This window comes from Macaca nemestrina, chromosome 15 (assembly GCF_043159975.1).
Source record: "Macaca nemestrina isolate mMacNem1 chromosome 15, mMacNem.hap1, whole genome shotgun sequence".
NCBI lineage: Eukaryota > Metazoa > Chordata > Mammalia > Primates > Cercopithecidae > Macaca > Macaca nemestrina.
This window is the reverse complement of record NC_092139.1, coordinates 6,437,735-6,452,609: the sequence shown is the minus strand read 5'-3', so window position 1 is coordinate 6,452,609 and position 14,875 is coordinate 6,437,735. Positions and strand designations below refer to the sequence as shown.

At 44.4% G+C, this 14,875-nt stretch overlaps 1 protein-coding gene across 2 annotated transcripts in view; it reads left to right on the top strand.

Annotated features, from left to right (window-relative positions):
* Nucleotides 1-14,875, top strand: part of LOC105470590 (RAB22A, member RAS oncogene family) — a 61,578-nt gene that overhangs the window by 22,637 nt on the left and 24,066 nt on the right. For both annotated transcript variants that reach the window (XR_980610.2, XM_011722745.2), the window contains exon 3: nucleotides 12,184-12,265. Coding sequence is in view for 1 of the 2 variants with exons in the window: in XM_011722745.2 (XP_011721047.1) it covers nucleotides 12,184-12,265 (82 nt within the window). In the remaining variant the exon portion in view is untranslated. The remainder of the gene's footprint in view (nucleotides 1-12,183; nucleotides 12,266-14,875) is intronic.

The window sequence follows — 14,875 nt, the reverse complement described above, 5'->3', positions numbered from 1 at the left end:
AAAACAGTGAGAATTTCTTGCATAGTCTGTATGTCTTCCTAGGTGATTTTATTCACACTCACAGCTTTGATGGCCACCTTTCTCCAATGACACCAAGTGACTGGTATTTAAACAGAAACATCTGAGACTCCACATACCTACTATTGAACTCCTCTTTCTACCCGGTCATCCCCAAGTACCTGGTTCTGCCTTGCCATAAGGGAACATTTAACAAGTCCTTCGTGCAACCACTATAAAGAACAACTTGGCAAAAATTTTCAAATATAAGTAGTAATGATAATGATGGGCATATTATATCCTTTAAATGTAATAACTCAGTCCTTTAAGCAATCCACTGTGCTTTCCAACTCGTAAAAAGTCACAAGAGACCATCATCCTCACCCAAACAGCCAAAACAAGCAAGATAAGTTTTTAAAAGCCCATTAGGCAGCTGAGCACACAAAGAAACCTAAATAAACTGAACTTCAGAAAGTGATAGACCATTCAGAAGAGAGCCATAGCTGCTGTCATCCTCTATTGAAACAGGGACAGGGAAACTGCCACAGATGGAAACAGTTGGGCTCTCAACTGTGGAGACTTGAAGTGGGGCAGGTGAGCTCAGAGCAAACTCTCTGCAGGAATTTCTGCTTTTGCTGGCATAGGGTGACAGCAGCCAAGGTGCAGAAATCCATCGGTGGGGCTGCAAAGCAAAGGAGTGTCTTTAAAATCTTGATCCAATTCACTGACCCTCTTCCTCTGCTGTGTCCGGTCATCTTATAAAATGTCAGTTTGAAGTCAGATAAGTAGAAAGTATCCAAACTGAAATGCAAAGAGAAGAGAAAGATTTTTTAAGACATCCAAAATCTGTAAGGTGCTGTCAGTTTCACAATTGGCTTCCCTGAAAGAAAAAAAGAAGGGGAAAGGAAAAAAATTCAAGAGATAAAAGTTAGAAACTTTCCACAGTTGATGGAAGTGATCAATGTATAAATCTGAGAATTTCTGCAGACTCTTGTCGGGATAAATACAAAACAAACCACAACTCCACAACCTGGGTATATCATAGTCAAACTGCTGACAACCAGAAATAAAGAGCAGATCTTAAAAGCAATCAGAAGAGGGATAAAAACATGTTATATACAGGAGGACAGTGATAATAATTATCTCTGACTTTTCAGCACAAACAGTGGAGGCCAGAGTATAATGATACAGCGTCTTTAACATAGTTAAAAAAGAAATAGGCGGGATGTGGTGGCTCACACCTGTAATCCCAGCACTTTTGGAGGCCAAGGTGAGTGGATCACCTGAGGTCAGGAGTTCAAGACCCAGCCTGGCCAATGTGGTGAAACCCTGTCTCTACTTAAAATACAAAAATTATCAGGGCGTGGTGGTGGATACCTGTAATGCCAGCTACTCGGGAGGCTGACGCAGGAGAACCACTTGAACCCAGGGGGCGGAGGTTGCAGTGAGCCAAGATCATGCCATTGCACTCCAGCCTGGATGACGGAGTGAGACTCTGTCATAAATAAATAAATAAAACCTGTCAGCTAATTCTGTATCCAGCAATAATTAATTAATTAAACCTGCGTGAAAACTTTCTTCAAAATTAAGGTGAAGACATTTTCAGACAAAAACTGAATTTGTCTACAGTAGGCCCATATCAAGAAATATTAACAGGAGCCTGGTTCATCCAGCTAAAAACACGATTGGCTTTAAATATATATGTAACAATTATATCATTTGTTTTACTAACATATGAAGAAGTTAAGTATCAGGCAACGGGAGCACAGTGGATGGGAGGGGAATATATGAAGATGAGGAATTCAGCTGGCAGAGTCTTAACATTGTTCATGAAATAGTATAGTATCCTTTGGAAGTAGATTGAAATTTAAAGATGCATAATGTAATCTCGAGAGAAACTATTGAAAAAATAGACACACACAGAGAGGTATAGCTAAAAATCCAATACAAGAAATAAAATCGAGGGTCCAGCGCCATGACTCACACCTGTAATCCCAGTGTTTTGGGAGGCCAAGTTAAGGGATGATATTTGAGGCCATGCGTTCAAAACCAGCTTGGGCAGTGTAGCAAGACCCTGTCTCTACAAGAAAATGAAAAAATTAGCTGGATTTTATGAGTGGCACCTGTAGTCCTAGCTACTTGGGAGACTGAGGCGGGAGGATCGCTTGAGCCCAGGAGTTCAAGGCTACTGTGAACCAGTATTGTGCCACTACACTTCTTTAAAAAAAAATTTTTTTTTTGGCCAGGCGCAGTAGCTCACACTTGTAATCCCAGCACTTTGGGAGGCCGAGGCAGGTGGATCACCTGAGGTCAGGAGTTTGAGACCACCCTGGGCAACGTGGTGAAACCATGTCTCTACTAAAAACACAAAAAACGTTAGCTGGGTGTGGTGGCGGGTGCCTGTAATCCCAACTACTTGGGAGTCTGCGGCACGAGAATCGCTTGAACCTGGGAGATAGAGATTGCAGTAAGCAGAGCTGGCACCACTGTACTGCAGCCTGGGCAACAAGAGTGAAACTCCATCTCAAAAAAAAAAAAATTCTTTTTTTTAAGAAGCAGAATACTGCCCTCAATATTTGATCTATCCAAAGAAGACAGAAAAAGAAGAGCAGAGAAATACCAAAATGGGAAACATTAAACCTGCCGTATAAATTATTATATTGACTGTAAGTTTTTTTTATTTTGAGCTTTTTTTCCTTTGTTTTAAATTATAGACTTCATGTTTTGCCTGGGATAGGGACAGGAGTTAACCAGAAATGGGCATGAGGAAACCTTCTGGTCATTGGAGATGTCATGCATCTTATTTTGAGCAGTAGTTACACAAGATTTTTTATGGACTCCATGATATAAAAAATATGATGTCTGTGAATATAATGTCTGACAATTTTACTGTGTTTACCAACTTTGTACTTTTTTTTTTTTTTTTTTTTGGCCTTATTGTATTGGCTAAACCCTGTAGTCCAATGTTAAATCGAAGTGTGTGAGTAAACATCCGTGCCCTGTTCTTAGGGAATAGCTAAAATTTAAAGAGTAACAACCAAATGTTGGCAAAAATATGGAATCACTAGAACTCCATAAATTTCTAATACAAGTATAAATGGTTTAACTACTTTGAAGGACTCTTTTTATGTTTACAAAAACACTTGTACAAAAATGTTTATAGTAGCCTTGTTCATTATAGCCAAAAACTTGAAACAACTTAAATCCCTCAACATAAGAATGGGCAAAGTGCAAAATATTCACACAGTTGAATAGCATCCAGCAATAAAAAAGAATGAACTACCAAACACTGTAGATGAATTTCAAAACCATTGTTAAGTAAAAGAAGCTAGACACAATAGAGTACATATTTTATGACTCCATTTATTTGAAATCCAAGGACAGTTAAGCCTCACTGCTGAAGTGCAAGTCAGAAACGGCTTGTGTGGGGTGGGGACACTCTTAGTACGCTGTTATGCTGTCGCTTCATTCCCTTTGCCTCAGCAAGCAGTTCTGCTTCTAGGTCTTTGTCCTACAGATAAACTCACATCACTTCTAAACCGATTAAAAATTCTCCAAGGTTAACACTTGCAGCATTGTTGATGAGTGGGGGTCTGATTATATCCATTATGGTGCAGGTACTCAATATAATAAAGGAAAAAAGCCATCTTCAGGAAACTTGATATACTTAGGTTGGATGATCTCCTAGGTATAGGATAGAGAAAAAATCAAAGGTATGTGGTATGTATTGCCATCCGTGTTTAAAAATAAAAGACACAGGGGAAACTGTATATGCATGTGCTTTATCTAACCCTAACGTATTTCTGAAAGGAGGTCTAAGAAACTGCTAAGATTGAGTTTCCAGGGAGAGGAATTCAGTGGCTGGAAAGGAACATGGGAGATGTTTGGGTCTATCCTTGTTTTGTACATTTTGAATATTGAAACATATGAATGTATTACCTATTTAAAAAATTAAAGAATACAGTTACAGTTTGGAAATAACTGAAATAGTTCATCACACACAGAGTTGCCTGAACTGACAGAAGCCTGCTACATAGACTTGCTGAGAACTCTCCCTTTCCCTCACCCCAGTGATACCTTGTGGATTTTGTGTGTTAGTCTTAAGTTGTCCCTTTTGTCCCTTACTGCCCATCCCATCTTTGTCCAGAATCATTTCCGTGGGCCACTCAGCTTGCTTCCCCTCCTTGTGTTTGTTTTCTTTGTTTGTTTCTTTGTTTTTGAGACAGAGTCCCGCTCTGTCGCCCAGGCTGGAGCGCAGTGGTGCGATCTCAGCTCACTGCAACCTCCATCTCCCGGGTTCAAGCGATTCTCCTGCCTTAGCCTCCTGAGTAGCTGGAATTACAGGTGCCCACCACCATGCCCAGCTAATTTTTTTGTTTTTTTAGTAGAGATAGGGTTTCACCATGTTGGCCAGGCTGATCTCGAACTCCCAACCTCAAGTGATCCACCCGCCTTGGCCTTCCAAAATGCTGGGATTACAGGCATGAGCTACCACACCTGGCCACTGGCTTTTTTTTTAATCATCCAGCCCAAAATGTCAGCCTTGCTGTTCTTTTTGACCCACTTGCCTTCGTCTTGTCTGTGCCCTCACGAGGCTTGCTATTCCCCAATTTTTGCCTACATCATCTGTCTCTACTTCTGTCCTGGAGGATCCTTAAAAGTAGAGACTTTAAGGATACTGCCTGGAATCTGGGGGGATAAAAAGTAGTTTATTGTCTCTTAGGAAAAATAAAACTAGTTCATGAAACTAGTAGGTTTTTAATTTTACCAATATTGTTGCTCAGGTAAGGCTCGGTTTAAAAAGAGCGAGTGATTTTTTTGAAATATTCAGTAGTAATTGAAACAAAGCAACATAATGCAAATGGTACATAGAAATGTACCATTTTTTGAATATTTTTAGAATATTTCTGAAATATTCACTGGTAATACAAATGGAGCAGCATAAATGGGGTGGCGGAGCTCTGGCCTCCAGGAGATGCTGGCTTATAAGGAACAGGGCCTCACACCAAGGAGGTGCTTGTTACCAACCTTCACCTGCCTGGAGCCTTCTATGTGGTCACCTAACTGCACTCTGCCCACCGCACCCTCCAAGTCTAACCCTGCAGAGCAGCCAGGCTGCTTCTTGACATTCATGATTCTCTACTTTGATTCCTGCCATTGTTCTTCATTGAATGGGACCCCCCTGGGGGTCCTCGCCCATCTTCTCCCTCAACTTTCTGGCTCAGCCCCATACTTCACCTTTTCTCTGAAGGCTTCCCTGATGTATTTGTTTCCTCTTGCTGCTTTAACACATCACAGCAAACTGAGCAGCTTTTAAAAACACATACTTACTCTTTTATAGTTCTGAAGGTGAAAAGTCCAAAGTCAGTTTCACAGGATTAAAGTCAGAGTATTGACAGAGCTGGTCCTCTGGAAGTTCTGAGGGGAGAATTCATTTCCATACCTTTTTCAGCTTCCAGCAACTGCCTTGGCTTGTAGCCCCTTCTTTCATCTTCAAGGCCCATCATTCTGTTCTCCATTTCCATCTTCACATCACCTTCTTTTCTGGCTTCACTCCACCTGGTCCCACCTGGGTCCTCTCCCCATCACAAGATCCTTGATTTAATCACATTGGGCAGGTCTCATTTGCCATGTAAGGGAATCTGTTCACAGGTTCTGAGGTTAGGGTGCAGATCCTAGGATGTCATCACCATTCTCCTGCTCACACTCTGTCCATTCTTCACTTACCTCATAGGATAATTAGCTGGTAATTATTCACCTGACTTGAGGGCTGTGATGGGCTCTTTCTATCTTGCCTGCCTGGTGCTCCTGCCATGCTGCCATGTGGTAGAATCCTGGTGTTTGAAGGAGTGAATAGATTGCCCAGTACAAATAGCACTGGAGTTCAGAGCACAGACTGCCTGGCTGTGGATCCTAACTGCAACTCTCACCAGCCCTGTCTACTCTGTGTCCCATCTGCAAAATGGTGATGAAGAATGAAAACCAGCCTGGAGCCCACAGTAGAGGGGTTCAACTGGGTCACATGTGAAATCATTAGAAGAGTGCCTAACAATAAAGTCAAGACAGTTTTGCCATTGTTGTTACTGATTTTGTTTTTCATGTGAAATGGTATATGTTATGTAAATTATTATGACAAGTTTAGGAAAGGATAGGCTTTTTGCTATTTAGTTATGTTTGTTTATTTATTTTTATTTTATTTTTATTTTATTTTTTTGAGATGGAGTCTCGCTCTGTCGCACAGACTGGAGTGCACTGGCACTATCTCGGCTCACTGCATCCTCCACGTCCCGGGTTTGAGTGATTCTCCTGCCTCAGCCTCCTGAGTAGCTGGGACTACAGGCGCCCACCACCACACCCGGCTAATTTTTGTATTTTTAGTAGAGACAAGGTTTCACCACGTTGGTCAGACTGGTCTTGAACTCCTGACCTCAAGTGATCATCCTGCCTCAGCCTCTCAAAGTGCTGGGATTACAAGCGTGAGCCACCACACCCAACCTGTTTAAAGAAATCTTTTCCTTGATTTTAAATATTTTCCAAAAAGTTTTTAGACTGTATGATAAGTAAAGGTGATAAAGGATTTGCTTAGGATGACCGTGAACCTGTGGAACAGTCCATTGTGCGCCACTCTTCTTTAAGTGGGTGTCGACTGCTCAGGAGAGATTACTATGCAGAGTTAATCCTTAGATCTCATTAGCCTAAGAGATGGTGGAGACTCCAGGAAAGGTTAAAGGTGTGTGTGACTATGGAATGCACATAATATTTCACTGAATTTATGGATACACTTGAGACTTCCAGCTTTTTGAAGCCACTCTACTGTAAGCCAAATGTGCCCTTAAATTCAGCTAACCCTCACTGAGGACCCATCAAGTTCTTTGCACCATTCTAACAGAGATAACTTTGTGAAGGTCCCTTGATACCTCTTGTTAGGAACTTCTAGGTGTCATGTGCCTTTGGTCTTTTTATGTCTCAATCTTGGTATTCAGTGGTGTTTCCATCAGTATACATAATCCAGAAATCCAAGGGTTGTTTGCATGAGATTTCTAGTTTGGGAAGTGAGAGTCCTTTGTTAATTGTAAAATGTGCTGGATTGGTCAGGTGCGGTGGCTCACGCCTGTATTCCCAGCACTTTGGGAGGCCAAGGCAGGTGGATCGCGAGGTCAGGAGATCGAGGCTAACACGGTGAAACCCTGTCTCTACTAAAACTACAAAAAATTAGCCGGGTGTGGTGGCGGGCACCTGCATTCCCAGCTACTGGAGAGGCTGAGGCAGGAGAATGGTGTGAACCTGGGAGGCGGAGCTTGCAGTGAGCTGAGAATGCGCCATTGCACTCCAGTCTGGGCGACAGAGCGAGACTCCGTCTCAAAAAACAAAAAACAAACAAAAAAAAATGTGCGGGATTGTTCATCCTCGGGAGGCACTATATGCCATTATGGGGGTGACAGCATCCCATATGCCATGCAAAGAAAAAGCCATATCCCAGTAAAGAGAGGTGCTGGAATGTGATGTCAGAGCACACCTGTGTTGCAGGAGAGCTAAACAAGTCTACTGCAGTTAAAGAAATGTTTAAAATACCTTGCAGCAAGTTTTTCATTGAGAGCACGTACTCTGACCAAAGATCGTGACTACTTGGTGTGCGTGAAAGTCATATTTTTAGAATGCCATGAAAAATGGAGAAGTATATGAAAGGCATTCTAGCTTTAGGAAATAATGGTAGTAGGGATTTTAGATTAAAGACATAATAAGATCTGCCTAGGCAGAGTGAAGAGAGACAGTTTAGTAGTGAAAAATAAGGTTATCAGACAAGTAAATGGCAGGCTGGAAAATAAAAATGTATCATTTGAATGGCAGGGAACCATTGCCAGTTTTTCAAAAAGCAAGATATTGAAATACCCTCTTCATCATTTAACTTGATCGTTAAAGGAGTGATCCAAGTGATCCTAGAGTTCTAGTGACAATGGAAGGAAAAATTGTAGTAGTCCCACTTGAAGATTAGGGTCCAATTTATGAATTTATTTCAGGGATTGAGGTTCGAGTGTAGATTAAATATAAAATGAAGAACCAGACAGCTCTACTTCAAAATTGGATGCAAGTAACAAAGGACAAAGAATAGTTGCAGACTCGATTCTGTTCTGTGGAAGGCAGACATAATGTTCTGTGATTGAGATCTTGGAATTTGGGGTGATCGTGGGGGTAGAGTGGAAATAAAGCCCTTTTTTCACCATGTTAGGTGGGAAGGGTGATGAAGTATCTAAATTGTGTAGTTAAACTAAATCAAGCAGATTTGGAAAGGTGCTGTTCTCAACGGATAAAGACTTGACCATAGGAAGGAATCCATTGTTGAGCCCTGCAGGAGGCCTTCTACCTGGGGCTAGCGCAGAGCTCTGGAGGAGCCATAGGCAACCACCTCCTCCCGTCTCTCACTCTGAATCCAGGTGTTACCACTACGGAAAAGAATCCAATCCTAATGCTGAGGAGGAAGTGGTTCTTACAGATATGATAGGCCAAGATTTCCACCTCTCAGAAATCAGCAGAGTTGCATTGTGGAGTTGAGGGGAGAAAGGTTGGCCACTTGAGCTGTGACCTGGGGGTAGGAAAGAGCTCCTGATTCAAATGTGAGCTAGCAGGAAAGAGACACCCCCTCCCTCCAAAAAGTGATACGACTTCTTTCTTAGCAGAATTCCAGAGCTCTGAGTGAGAGAGGGACATAGTGACTCTTTGCTCTAACTCCTGGATTTTGCTGGTCACCTGTGGGCTAGAAGGAGTTGGAGCTGGTGGCTTGGCAGGAGAAGGCAGGAAGGACATTGCTTGGGCATACTCAGCCCTGTGCTAGTTGAACCACTTCCCGCATACCCTAAAGGCCACATGCCTTGCTATGGTTGCAGAGCCCAAGTCTGCTCTAATCTCAGTGTTTTACCTGCATTTCAATAGTACTTCTCACTTCATGCTTCAGGAAGTACTTGGCCAAGACACCCTATATCTGTTGGTATAATAGACAGCCACCTAGCATGTAGGCTACATGATAATTGTTTTGTTGGAGTTCTAGGATAGCAAGGAGTTGGAGAGATGAGGAAGATACCCATATTACAGAGGAAGAGTTACAGCGAGGCCCCTACGCTCAAAGAACTTAAAATTCTCATGGGTGCGTCAGACACTGAACAGGCAAACTTTTAAAAGAAGAAAACATAAATGGACTACTCAGATGTTGTGAAAGGTGCTCTAAAGACAAAGTGCAGTGGTGAGTTGGGTGGGAGGCTGCCTGGTCGGGTAGATGGCACAGGTGTCTATGGTCATTAACATTTGAGCTGAGACCCAAAGGGTGGGGAGCATCTGGCCAGGGGAGAGCCAGTGGGAAAGCATCCAAGGAAGAAGAGCAGTCAGTGGTCAGTGGGAAGGTGGACGCAGTGACAACTGAAAAGATTTGAGACTTGAGAAGACCAGTGTGATGACTGCAGTGGCCCATGCAGGATGTGCTGGGTCATGCACCAGGGCAGCATTGACACATGACGCAAAGAAAAGACATCTCTGACTCAGCGAAAGTCAGGAAAGTGAAACTCACAGCAAGTATGAGTGGAAATTCTTCTGTTCTCTAGTTGGAAGTGTTGACTGGGGGAGCTTGTTGAGAGTCTTGCTTGGGGCTTACAACCTGTTTTCTCTGAGAAGGCTAAAACAAGCTGTTGTCCTGAAGAGACAGGTAGCTGGAAGTGGTAGGGAGCTAGAAAGGTGGAGAGAGAATGTGGGATAATTGCTGTGTGGAATGGAAAAAGGCCTAAGAAGCATGCCCAGCAGACAAAGCATAGAATCTGCATGCCCGTCCACATAGTGTTGTAATTTTTCCTCCAGCGAGGCCACCACCCAACCTTTGGGTAGAGGAAGCAGGTGGAGAGGCTGTTGGAGCTTTTCTGGGTGGTTGAGACAAGACAGGCAAGGAGGCTAGAGAACTGGTGGTGTGGGCAAGTGGCGCTGATGATCAAAGCACAGGAAGCCAACAGACAGAGATTTAGACCCAAGAAGGGAGCTTGAGGTACAAGAAAACCTCAGGGTAGACAGGAAGGAGGCGTGGTGAAAGTGATGAGAGGGAAGAGTAGAAGGGTGGTCCAGGGTCAGACAGGGAGTTAGATTTAATCCTTCAGGGCACTTTCATTACATCATAGCTGCCATTTTGTCTTTTATCTGACTCAGTAATAAGTAATGTTTTCATTAAAGGGAAGTGCTTGGCAGGTAGGTTAAACTTCGTTGAGTTCTGATCCTGTCATAATTATTGTGTATACCTTTCTCAGCTTTTTGTCTACTTGAGACATATTTCTTCTTTTGTCCTTTGAGCAGCCAAAATGGAAGTGTTGGATGTGTTGGCTCTGTTGGTAGGCTCCTGTTGGATGCCTGTTGTCACTCATAAATGTAACACCACAGCCATAATTGATGGAGAGTTGAGTTGCAAGCTTTTAGGACTAATTGCAAAGTCTAAACTAAACCATTTCCTGGCGCTGCCTTTAAATAATAATAATAATACCTTGTATAGATATAGTGCTTTACAATTTACAAAGCACTTCCACATCCATCATCTCATTTAATCTTCACAATAAACAATGCTTTTTGAATGCTTAGATCTTTCCTAAGTGAGAAATCATGTTGCACATCCTGCTTTAATCATAGTGAGTCGCCAAAAGTTCTTGATACAATAACCATTTATGGAGTACCTTCTATGTACAAAGCACTTTACTAAGGATACCAAGGGGTAAATTTTCAGTAAATAAATATCCAGTAAGTAGTACCTATCAGTAAATATGATCTTGCCTCCTAATTTACGTTCCCTTCCTAGTCACAATCACTATTTTGGAGGCTACTTGCTATGCCATAAATTTATATAAATATTGCCAGGAATTCATTGTATCAGAGTTGAAGTTTTAAAACTAAGGATTCTGATACTTGTCTAAGCTTATGATTCGTCAGAAAGCCATCTTGTCTATTTCAACTTGCACTTTTCTTGAAGATTATTACTTGAATCTCAAGAAAAATATTTCAAGGCCTCAGCATATCTGAAAATGCCAGTCATTGAGTTCAGTGTCCTCATTGGAGTGATTTGGGTACAACTTGGCAAAAAAAAAAAGAAAAAGAGTACAATTTGGCAAAAAAAAAAAAAAAAAAAAAGGTATAACTTGGTACTTGGTTCCAGAAGGCTTATTATTCATTAAAATAGAAGACACGCCCATCTCTGGGCTCTACTGGCCAGACTGGGATGCTTTGAGGAGACAGAGGACTTCCTGGGAGGCTGCCCTCTGGGTGAGGGGGAATGGAAGGTCATATTGGAGCTGGGCCCAATCCCAGGGCAAGAATCCTGAACCTGTGTCCTGGAGTCCCCCAAAGGTCCAGGCGTGTCTTCTGGCCACCATGGCTCTTCAGAGGATACACAGACTTTGATGTCGTATTCAAGATCCTCCAAATGTAGAACCCCCAAAATAATAGGAACCCTGCCATCAAAGTCCCGTGGTCAGAGTAGCTCCGTGAAAGGGAGTGGTGTGACCTGCAAACCATGATTCCTTCTCCCGTCCGGGGCTGGAGGAGGCCCCAAGGTCTGATGTTGAATTTCAGCTGAGAAACCTCTTTTGTTGATGAAACGCAGGTGGTCGTCAGGGGTGCTGATGATGAGTCGGGTCCCCTTGGTGCAGCCGTTACCTCCCCAGCCATCTTCCTGCTCCTTGTTTGACACCTTCATATTATTAATTCGCATGTTAACACTAGCTCTCACTCACCTATTTACATGAGCATGTGGTTTGGGAATTGGGGGAGGACAAAGCCAGATCCTAAATTTTTTTTTTTAACTAGTGTATACATTCTTGGACATAGATTTTTAGGAATATTTTCCCATGATAACATCTTTTTAAATAACAGGTTCTGTGTTTTACGAGGGAGGCTAATGTCTGTATTGCCGAACTCTCTCTTGATTCTTTTGATGCGGAGCTTAGAACTCGTCCTTCTTGGTGTCGGGCAGATGTGCCTAATGCTTTGTTTTGACAGAGGATGTGCGCTCAGCATCTGAGCATCCCATAAATACTCCAGAGAGGAACATAATTAGGATACAGTGTGGTGCTGGGAGATTGAGCGTTGGTTGAGTCTAAGTGATGTTTCCGACTGGGGCTGGAAACGTGCTTTATGTAATTGTATTCTGATCATTGAGGTCTCTCTTTATAGGGCATCTTTTATGACCAAGACTGTCCAGTACCAAAATGAGCTACATAAATTCCTAATCTGGGATACAGCTGGACAAGAACGAGTAAGTCACTCTTTAATTTACTCTGTTTCTCTGAGGCCCAAATGAAAGTTCCAACTAAACTGTCAGCATCCCTGTCATCTCACGTTACTCACTTCTCTTCTGTGCACCGGAAACACATTTATTTCCATTTGCGTAGGCCAGCCTTTGCCTTTGCCTTTTCAATTAGAGCCACGGAGTCCCCCGATGGAGAAAGTGATAATGGGCACTGAAGGCATTTTTATGCCTTATAGTGTCTTAAAGTAAATGCTGACCAACAGGCCTGATAAAATCCCACTCAGAGCACTGTGTATAATTTGGGGCTCCCTCCTCTAGTAAGGATATATAAAGCAATTAGTGATAGGGTAAGTTAAGCACAACTCATTTATCGCTGCCTTTTAAAAGCTAAAGAGGGAACTTTACAGCATATAAGTGTGAGATTTAAGTGAAAAGGATAAGCTAACACAGTACCTTGCAGTAGATACTTAATAAATGCCTGATGACAAAATTGGCCACAATGGTTATCTACTTAAGGAAAAGCCTGAACCAGAAGTGGGGCCTGGACATAGCAGCACGGGGTCTAATGGAATTTGGGGAAGCCCACCCAAATCAGAAATGGCCGGGAAGGCAGGGCTGGGGCAGACACTTCTGCCTACTCCCCTTTACTCTGGATTCTGAGACACATCCGCTGCCTCCCCTTTCCTCTGGGTACTAAGACACATCTGCCGCCTCCTCCCCTTTCCTCTGGGTACTAAGACACATCTGCCGCCTCCTCCCCTTTCCTCTGGGTACTAAGACACATCTGCCGCCTCCCCTTTCCTCTGGGTACAGACACTTCCGCCTCCTCCCCTTTCCTCTAGGTACTAAGACACATCTGCCGCCTCCCCTTTCCTCTGGGTACAGACACTTCCGCCTCCTCCCCTTTCCTCTAGGTACTAAGACACATCTGCCGCCTCCACTTTCCTCTGGGTACTAAGACACATCTGCCGCCTCCTCCCCTTTCCTCTGGGTACTAAGACACATCTGCCGCCTCCTCCCCTTTCCTCTGGGTACTAAGACACTTCCGCCTCCTCCCCTTTCCTCTGGGTACTAAGACACATCCGCCTCCTCCCCTTTCCTCTAGGTACTAAGACACATCTGCCGCCTCCCCTTTCCTCTGGGTACTAAGACACATCTGCCTCCTCCCCTTTCCTCTGGGTACTAAGACACATCTGCCGCCTCCTCCCCTTTCCTCTGGGTACTAAGACACATCTGCCGCCTCCCCTTTCCTCTGGGTACTAAGACACATCTGCCGCCTCCCCTTTCCTCTGGGTACTAAGACACATCTGCCGCCTCCTCCCCTTTCCTCTGGGTACTAAGACACATCTGCTGCCTCCTCCCCTTTCCTCTAGGTACTAAGACACATCTGCCGCCTCCTCCCCTTTCCTCTGGGTACTAAGACACATCTGCCGCCTCCTCCCCTTTCCTCTGGGTACTAAGACACATCTGCCGCCTCCTCCCCTTTCCTCTAGGTACTAAGACACATCTGCCGCCTCCTCCCCTTTCCTCTGGGTACTAAGACACATCTGCCGCCTCCTCCCCTTTCCTCTGGGTACTAAGACACATCTGCCGCCTCCTCCCCTTTCCTCTGGGTACTAAGACACATCTGCCGCCTCCCCTTTCCTCTGGGTACAGACACTTCCGCCTCCTCCCCTTTCCTCTGGGTACTAAGACACATCTGCCGCCTCCACTTTCCTCTGGGTACTAAGACACATCTGCCGCCTCCCCTTTCCTCTGGGTACTAAGACACATCTGCCGCCTCCTCCCCTTTCCTCTGGGTACTAAGACACTTCCGCCTCCTCCCCTTTCCTCTGGGTACTAAGACACATCTGCCGCCTCCTCCCCTTTCCTCTGGGTACTAAGACACATCTGCCGCCTCCTCCCCTTTGCTCTGGGTACTAAGACACTTCCGCCTCCTCCCCTTTCCTCTGGGTACTAAGACACATCTGCCTCCTCCCCTTTCCTCTAGGTACTAAGACACATCTGCCGCCTCCTCCCCTTTCCTCTGGGTACTAAGACACATCTGCCGCCTCCCCTTTCCTCTGGGTACAGACACTTCCGCCTCCTCCCCTTTCCTCTGGGTACTAAGACACATCTGCCGCCTCCCCTTTCCTCTGGGTACAGACACTTCCGCCTCCTCCCCTTTCCTCTAGGTACTAAGACACATCTGCCGCCTCCACTTTCCTCTGGGTACTAAGACACATCTGCCGCCTCCACTTTCCTCTGGGTACTAAGACACATCTGCCGCCTCCTCCCCTTTCCTCTGGGTACTAAGACACATCTGCCGCCTCCACTTTCCTCTGGGTACTAAGACACATCTGCCGCCTCCACTTTCCTCTGGGTACTAAGACACATCTGCCGCCTCCTCCCCTTTCCTCTGGGTACTAAGACACATCTGCCGCCTCCACTTTCCTCTGGGTACTAAGACACATCTGCCGCCTCCTCCCCTTTCCTCTGGGTACTAAGACACTTCCGCCTCCTCCCCTTTCCTCTGGGTACTAAGACACATCTGCCTCCTCCCCTTTCCTCTGGGTACTAAGACACATCTGCCGCCTCCTCCCCTTTCCTCTGGGTACTAAGACACATCTGCCGCCT